This window comes from Terrapene carolina, unplaced genomic scaffold (genome assembly GCF_002925995.2).
Source record: "Terrapene carolina triunguis isolate 2854851 unplaced genomic scaffold, T_m_triunguis-2.0 Scaffold629, whole genome shotgun sequence".
In the NCBI taxonomy this organism is placed as follows: Eukaryota; Metazoa; Chordata; order Testudines; family Emydidae; genus Terrapene; species Terrapene triunguis.
The window spans coordinates 20,025,554-20,034,664 of NW_020664980.1; the positions used below are offsets into that span (position 1 = coordinate 20,025,554).

At 41.9% G+C, this 9,111-nt stretch overlaps 1 protein-coding gene across 2 annotated transcripts in view; it reads left to right on the forward strand.

The window, feature by feature from the left end:
* KDM3B (lysine demethylase 3B) overlaps positions 1–9,111 on the forward strand; it is a 106,972-nt gene that overhangs the window by 42,133 nt on the left and 55,728 nt on the right. For both annotated transcript variants that reach the window (XM_024215387.1, XM_024215388.1), the window contains exons 5-7: positions 4,143–4,267; positions 6,205–6,276; positions 7,223–7,801. In XM_024215387.1, coding sequence (XP_024071155.1) covers positions 4,143–4,267; positions 6,205–6,276; positions 7,223–7,801 — 776 coding nt within the window. The remainder of the gene's footprint in view (positions 1–4,142; positions 4,268–6,204; positions 6,277–7,222; positions 7,802–9,111) is intronic.

Here is a 9,111-nt window from a genome sequence, read left to right on the forward strand (position 1 = left end):
CCTCAAATCAAGCATCCTATCTCAGCTTGAGATCTTAATTTTGTTCTCAGATGCCTTATGAGACCTTCCTTTAAACCAATGGCAATTTGTTCTCTACTGAAGTTATCTGTGGAGATTGCCTTCTTGGTAGCCATTACATCTGCTCCAAGAGTGGGGGAGAGAGGAACCCAAATGGCACACCCTCTCTTCACAGTATTTTTCAAAGATAAGGTTTTGCTATGCCTACATCCCTAATTCTTACATAAGGTTTCATCTGAATTCCATATTAATCAGGTCATTCATTTCTCAGTTTTCTTCCCTAAATCACATCTGACTAAGGAGGACACTATACTACATATGCTTGATGTCAAAAAGGGCATTAGCCTTTTACCTGGACAGGACTAAATCCTTTTGAAAGTCTCCCAGACTGTCAGTTGCTGACAACTCTAAGGAATCTACAATTTCCAATCAAGGACTCTGTAGGTGGATATCTGGATAAATCATTTCTTGTTACACTGGTCTACAATTTTTGAGAAGTCGTCTGCTTCAGAGATAAAATGTGCTATTTATTATGTATTTTGATGTGCTGAATTCAAATATGACAATTAAAACAACTGATTGTCTACTGTTTCTAAGATATTTAAGTTTTTACATTTTATGTCTATGTATATGGTGTAGATAGTAGAGTTTTAATCATAAATTGTAAACCTAGGTCTTTTCATGTGTTTATGGTTGCTTTACATGATAATATTTCACCTGTCCTGTTTATGTAACACTTTAAAAATCAGCAAAAGGATTATATAAATAAAATTTATTATGAAACAAAAGGCAAAAAACTATGATGTACATAGTTTAGTCCTATTCAGTGTCTACTCGGCGCTTCTTGGCTTGTCTCTTGTATTCATTAAATGGAGCATCTCTTGTCACTGTCCAGCAATAGTCTGCAAGCATTGATGGGCTCCATTTGCCCTGATAGCGTTTCTCCATTGTTGCAATGTCCTGGTGAAATCGCTCACCGTGCTCGTCGCTCACTGCTCCGCAGTTCGGTGGAAAAAAATCTAGATGAGAGTGCAAAAAATGTATCTTTAGTGACATGTTGCAACCAAGGCTTTTGTATGCCTTGAGGAGGTTTTCCACCAACAACCTGTAGTTGTCTGCCTTGTTGTTTCCGAGAAAATTTATTGCCACTAACTGGAAGGCTTTCCATGCTGTCTTTTGCTTGCCACGCAGTGCATGGTCAAATGCATCATCTCGAAGAAGTTCACGAATCTGAGGACCAACAAAGACACCTTCCTTTATCTTAGCTTCACTTAACCTTGGAAATTTTCCATGGAGGTACTTGAAAGCTGCTTGTGTTTTGTCAATGGCCTTGACAAAGTTCTTCATCAGACCCAGCTTGATGTGTAAGGGTGGTAACAAAATCTTCCTTGATTCAACAAGTGGTGGATGCTGAACACTTTTCCTCCCAGGCTCCAATGACTGTCGGAGAGGCCAATCTTTCTTGATGTAGTGGGAATCTCTTGCACGACTATCCCATTCGCAGAGAAAACAGCAGTACACTTTGGGTATCCAGTCTGCAGACCAAGCAAGAGAGCAACAACCTTCAAATCGCCACAAAGCTGCCACTGATGTTGGTCATAGTTTATGCACCTCAAAAGTTGTTTCATGTTGTCATAGGTTTCCTTCATATGGACTGCATGACCAACTGGAATTGATGGCAAAACATTGCCATTATGCAGTAAAACAGCTTTAAGACTCATCTTCGATGAATCAATGAACAGTCTCCACTCATCTGGATCGTGAACAATGTTGAGGGCTGCCATCACACCATCGATGTTGTTGCAGGCTACAAGATCACCTTCCATGAAGAAGAATGGGACAAGATCCTTTTGACAGTCACGGAACATGGAAACCCTAACATCACCTGCCAGGAGATTCCACTGCTGTAGTCTGGAGCCCAACAGCTCTGCCTTACTCTTGGGTAGTTCCAAATCCCTGACAAGGTCATTCAGTTCACCTTGTGTTATGAGGTGTGGTTCAGAGGAGGAGGATGGGAGAAAATGTGGGTCCTGTGGCATTGATGGTTCAGGACCAGAAGTTTCATCCTCTTCCTCGTCTGACTCAAGTGAGAATGATTCTGGTGCATCAGGAACCGGCAGTCCTTCTCCATGGCGTACTGGGCGTATAGCTGATGGAATGTTTGGATAATGCACAGTCCACTTCTTCTTCTTTGACACACCTTTCCCAACTGGAGGCACCATGCAGAAGTAACAATTGCTGGTATGATCTGTTGGCTCTCTCCAAATCATTGGCACTGCAAAAGGCATAGATTTCCTTTTCCTGTTCAACCACTGGCGAAGATTTGTTGCACAAGTGTTGCAGCATATGTGTGGGGCCCACCTCTTGTCCTGATCTCCAATTTTGCAGCCAAAATAAAGGTGATAGGCTTTCTTAACCATAGTGGTTATACTGCGCTTTTGTGATGCAAAAGTCACTTCACCACAAACATAGCAGAAGTTATCTGCACTGTTCACACAAGTACGAGGCATCTCTGCTCACTTTGGCTAAACAGAAATGTGTCCCTTTGCAAAATCAAACACTGACAAATAAGAGAGCACGACACTGTATGATTTCTAGAGCTGATATAGGGCAATTTGTTCAGCAGAGTGATGTAAGCTTCGTTATGATTGCATCATCCAGGACTTCTAGGAATAACATGATGCAATTCATGTCATGTATGACGCAATACCAGCTTCAGATTGCATCATTCATTGTTTTGCCTAAAAAGCAAGTACTGTCCAAACCCAGTCATAGATTTATTCATAGATCCAGTCAAAGATGTATTTTAGTCATTTCTGGTTTAAATTGAGATCCCTTCCCTTTATAACTCACTTATCCTCCGCCATTCCCAAGTCAAGGGTCGTATATACTGACCCAATAGCATATCTTGAAAACTAGAGCCAATCAACAATTTTAAGCATCATTTTCGTTCTCAGTGACTCAGAATTAGTAAAGTTTGACTACATTTATTTCAGAAGCATTTTGGCTGTAGAGCAGTGTTATCAATCTAATATTCAGCCTTCTGTTGGGATATTAACCATTCAACAAAGGGATCACTCTACCTTAGTGACATTTTCCCAGAAAGTTTCCATCAATGAGATCTGCAGGGGTGCCACTTGGACTTCTGTACACACTTTTTCAAAGTAATCCATGATTCAACTTCAGCTGCTGCTTTTGAGTCTGCAGTACTATCTACAGCATTGAACTACTCCAAAGCCCCCTACTCCTGCTGAGGCTGCTGCTTGTTAGTCACCTGAAGTGGAGCACCCACAGGGACACTACTTGAAGGAGAGATTACTCACCCTGTAAGTAACGAGTTCTTTGAGGCAAGGGTGTGTGCGTGTCTCCCTACAGGTGCTCCACTACGTGCCCTCCTTCCCCTCTACTTCAGCTTTGTGGAGAAGGAGCTGAGGGCAGTTCACCAGCGCAGCACTATATAGCCTTGGTGTGAGGCACGAGGATGTGTAAGGCACGTGTACGGGCCGAATGAACTCTGCTACCAAAAGACTCTAATCCAAGGTACATAGGGTACACGGCACCTGAAGTGGATCACCCACAGGGGCACACACTTTGAAGAACTCCAGTTGCTGCACAGGGTGAGGAACCTCTCCTTATAAACTCAAGGTGGGATTTCACAAGGAGTTCACAGTAAAGTCACATGGTTACTCACGATGTGTGTATGTCTGGATTTTTTTTCTAATTATTTATTCACTTGTAGGTGACAGAGGAAAAAAAGTATTTAGGAGGGAGTCAGTTGCCTTGTTTCAGGTTCTAGGTTGAGTCTGTAAGGCTGGGTTTTTCAGATCTTCTCAAAACATAATTTTACTTGTAAATTGATCAAATTTGACCTAATAATTATTGACACAAACGTGAGCCTCACAATGCTATTTTAACCACATTTTTCAACAGAACTGTGCTTAGATGATGTATTTGCTGTGAGCAAAAGGTATAATAAAACTTGGTAATCTGTTTCCTTGCACCAGGATATGAGTGCTTTCAACCCTAACTCGGCACACATTGCTGTCTGTATTATGCACCCTTAATGGTATAGTGCAAATAATTTGTCTGCAGGTATACTCAGTTGATCTGGCTCTCTTTTTCAGGTCCCTACAGTGTCCAAGGCCAAAGAGTTAAGGTGTACCAACCAGAGGATGAAAATAGCTGGCTCTGTGGTGTTGTGACCTGTCAAGACCCCATCACTCGTCTTATGGAAGTGTCCATGACTGAGGTGAAGGCCTGAAGCACTTCGCTTGGGCTTCTAAAACATGAGTTCCCTGCATCGCTTGGTGAACATACCATTCTCCACAAAATTTGAATTTTGTTGTCTGTTGGCTAGTGTCTCCTAAAGATGTGTAATCACATGGTACTTCATGGACAGGTCACTTTTCTTACCTCACAGGGCTTATATTACAAAATATACAATGCACAATTCAGTTAGGGGAGGATGTAGAGAGATGCTTGGCGAGGACAAAAATATTGTAGGAAAATTGTATTGTAAGTATTGTAGGAAGTGGATGAGAAGGAGGAGAGGATATTGGTAGACAAGCAGAAGGTTACTTTTCCATGATTGTCATATTATGGCCACCAAATGCCATCTTTCTTGGCTTCTTCGTTATACGTCACCTTGGTATACACATTGCCTGAAACAGGTGAAGCATGAAGGAGGATTGCTAGGTTCTAGGGGTCAAAATCTCAGTCTGAACCCACCTTTTTGATGTGTAGTCTTGGATGAACAGGAATCCAGGTAGCAGTTCTTTGCTTCCACAAACTTCCAATCAGCAGACCCAAGTGGTGGGTAGCATGATGAATCATAACTGTCTACAGCACTGACTGTTATGTATTCTTTGTTGTGAGGAGGGTTTTTTTTTTTTTTTTTTTTTCAATCCTCCGTGATAAAATAAAATAGGATATCTCCATTAATTTATATTTTATCTCCTAGCACTGGAAGGGACCTTGAAAGGTCATCGAGTCCAGCCCCCTGCCTTCACTAGCAGGACCAAGTACTGATTTTGCCCCAGATCCCTAAGTGGCCCCCTCAAGGATTGAACTCACAACCCTGGGTTTAGCAGGCCAATGCTCAAACCACTGAGCTAACCCTCCCCCTAAGATCATTTGTATTCAGATTGAACTTTTTGGATTGTTTGGAGGGCAGAGCTAGTTCTGGACAGGAACAGAGTTTTCTTTGCTTGAATTTTAGCCAATATGACTTGCAGGAGGAGTTTCTGGCCACTCCTTCTGAATCGGATTCATGTATCTCCTGGCTGATGAACTCTACTGAAGAGACAGGGAGTCTGTTGTTAGAAGAGATTCTTAATTGTTTCCATGTGGGAGAGCAAGGTGACATCCTTAAGTAAGGAAGTGATCATTTGGCTCAAGAAACAATCATCTGACATTGATATTGCTAATTATTGACTGGTCTCTAATCTTCCTTTTTGTGGGGGAAGCTAATAGAGAATGGGTGGCATCAACTGACACGTTTCCTTGCCAGTTTAGAAGAAAAGACAGAAAAGACAAAATTGGAAGGGAATGAATTCAAAGTGGAAGAAGGGGACTTAAAGCTTGTCTACATTACCCGCTGGATCGATGGGCAGCAATCGATCCAGCGGGGGTCAATTTATCGCATCTAGTCTAGACACGATAAATCGACCACCGAGTGCTCTTCCGTCGACTCCGGTACTCCACCAGGGCAAGAGGCGCAGGCGGAGCTGACTGGAGAGCGTCAGCCATCGACTTACCGCAGTGAAGACACTGCAGTAAGTAGATCTAAGTACATCGACTTCAGCTACATTATTCACATAGCTGAAGTTGCGTAATTTAGCTCGATCTCGATCCTGCTTCCCCCCAGTGTAGACCAGACTTTAGTGGCAGAACTGTCTCCAGAGGTGCTCAACAGGACTGATAAATGAATGGAGACAGAAAAATGAGAACAGAGTAGGACCCAAATTTGAGGGTTAGAGAAGTTGAGAAAGTGTAGTGAAACAGTTCAAAGAGGAGTATAGTGAAAGCAGAGATGTTGACAAGTGAGGACAGGGAGAGAAGGAGGCGAGTGAGGGAAGAGAGGGTCTGCACGCTTTCTTATGTTCATTGTTATCTCTTAGCTGGTAATTTGACTGAATATTTTTTTCTTTCTTCCTTGTTTTTTGCTGCCCACCTCATAAAAATCAGACTGGTGAGATAAAGTCAGTGGATCCCCGACTGGTTCATGTAGTGATGGACAATTCTGTTCCACCAAATGAGGTACTGTATTGTGTCATGTCTCTGCATGTTTAATCAGGAGCTCTAGAAAGTATCTTCCAATCATTTGGGAGGAAACAACTTGAAGAGGAATTCTGGTCACTGAGAGCATTTGAGAAGTCCACTGGAGCTGAGAGGAGGGTTTCCTATATGTATGTTGTGGACAATAAAATAGTCAGATTATGCACTCGGCTTCCTTTAAAAGTCCATTTTCTTTTAACACAGGCTTGCTGTGAGTTTAATGAGTTTGTAATTACTCTTACTGGAGAGAAAAGTTGGACTATTAGCATCTAAGGGTTGTCTTGCTTCATTCTAAGGGGTTGTACTGTGAAGGAGGCTGTCCTGGTGATCACTGCCTCTGGTTTCAGGAAATGCCTCCTCTCCTCCCTTGCTACAGCAGTCTATCTCCCCTCCTAACTACAATCCCTTTCTGAAATTTGGGGCTATTATTTCTGTGGATTGAAGGACAGGCTGCCTCCTAGGATGCTGGCAGAGTTGCCAGCTGTGTTGGACTGGAAGTTTTGCCTCAAAGGAAAATGATTTATATCACTGGAATTTATCACTATCGGTATATAAATCATTTCAAAAATCAGTTTTACTTCAAGATAATAACCCACTAACTGGAATTTCCCATTGTGCTGATGTACCACCATATGGCAACCTAGCTCCATTAATAAGTGAATGAAACTGTTTGCTATGGAGGACCCTGTTCTAATGCAAAAAAACAGAGGCCGGTGTGCATACATGCAATTTTATATATTAAAAACTTCCATTGCAGTATCTGTCTAAAATAACTATTTCTGAGTTTAATGTAGTGTTACAAATCTATTATTCTAACAAATGAAATATTTTCCTTTAAGAGATGGGAAAAGAGTTGACCTTCTGGTTCTGGCCTGACAGGCTGGATGACCCTTTGCCTATAGTGATTACATAATTTTATTTATTCTAGGGAGGGGGCCTAAAAGCAGCTAAATCTTCGAAAGGGAAAAAGAAGAGAGAGAGTATGGAAGGAAAGGATGGACGAAGGAGGAAAAATGCTTCAGACTCTGGATGTGATCCTGCAACAAAGAAGCTAAAAGAGAGGGGTGAAGTGGATAGTAATGGGAGTGATGGAGGTGAGGCAAGCAGGCCTCCTTGGAAAGGAGGCACCGGAAGTGAAACAGGGCTGGATGCAAGGGCCAAGCAGCTGCCTCCTTTTGTTCCTCAGATTAATCGCAATATTCGCTTTGCCACTTACACCAAAGAGAATGGCCGAACTCTGGTGGTGCAGGATGAGCCAGTGGTTGGTGACACACCTGTACCCTTCACTCCTTTTTCTTCAGCTGCTAGTCAAGCACTGCTGGTTGGAGCTGGATGTAAAGAGGCAGGAAAATCACTGGAACAGGTTGGCCAAAGCATGGGGGCTTCTCCAGCAGCTGTTACTACAGCTGCTTTGACACCAACAACTGTGCGGATCTCTGACACTGGCATGTCAGCAGTTACTGGACAAGAGAAAGAGAAAACAGGCTGGTCACAAGCTCAGGGAGAGGTGAGTTGCCTGCAGCCTAGAAGATTCAAAGTACAACTAGAAAACTTTGGAAATATATTTTCTAAAGTCACTTATTGTAATAAGTTACCACCCTTGGGTCTGTGTCTACATGAACTCTAAAATCTTTACAGTTCTGGGGCATCTCACTCTCCTCTCCCTCCAGCTCCTCCTCCTCTGACATGTGGTACGTTCAGTCCTTGTGGAGGTAAAGTTTCAATCCCTCTCACTTCCTTTTTTTTTTTTTTTTTTTTTTTTTTGGCCACTTACCAGTAGAGATGCTCCCATGGACAGTTTTTCTGCCCCACCACAAAGTCAGCTTAAAGCTGATAGAACAACCTTTTTGCATTTTCTGACAGTCTTCCGGTAGCAGCATGAACTTGGCTCATTTCTGTCTTCTTTCTTTGTTCTTGTTACATGTGAAATTCTTTATTAGATACAGTTAATGACTACGTAAAATGCAGTGTGTCTGAGTGAATTGTGCTGATTGAACCTTTAACTTTTGTAATCTTAATTGCTGCTATTGGAACCTTTTTTAAATTGTGCAACCTTCAAATTACTTTAATACAAACTACTATATTTAATGTAATTAAGTTTGATATTCTCACATGGAAGATACTATTTAAGAGCATATCTTGCTATTAAGTATTGTACTCTGACAGACTATTGTTAGAATCAGCCTGAAGGTCAAAAGTTAAACTGAAAGACATAGAAATACACTGGAGACTGCTTGAAGATGCTTTTAGTTACAGAAGGTCTGCATATTCAAGGAAGAAAAAAGTAAAAAGCTGGAGGGAAACTGGTTAAATAACAAGGCAGAAGATTTTATGTAGCCTTTAAAAATGAAAATCCAACCCAAGAGAAACTAATAAAGTAGACTTTGCAGGTAAAATAAGAACATTAGAACGGCCACACAGGGTCAGACCAAAGGTCCATCTGGCCCAGTACCCTGTCTTCTGACAGTGGCCAATGCCAGATGCCCCAGAGGGAATGAACAGAGAAGGTAATCAAGTGATCCATCCCCTGTTGCCCATTCCCAGCTTCTGGCAAACAGAGGCTAGGGGCACCATCCCTGCCCATCCTGGCTAATAACCATTGATGGACCTATTCTCCATGAGTTTATCTAGTTCTTTTTTGAACCCTGTTATAGTCTTGGCCTTCACAACATTCTCTGGCAAGGAATTCCACAAGTTGACTGTGCCTTGTGTGGAAAAAATACTTCCTTTTGTTTGTTTTAATCCTGCTGCCTATTAATTTAATTTGGTGGCCCCTAGTTCTTGTGTTATGAGAAGGAATAATCACTTCCTTATTTA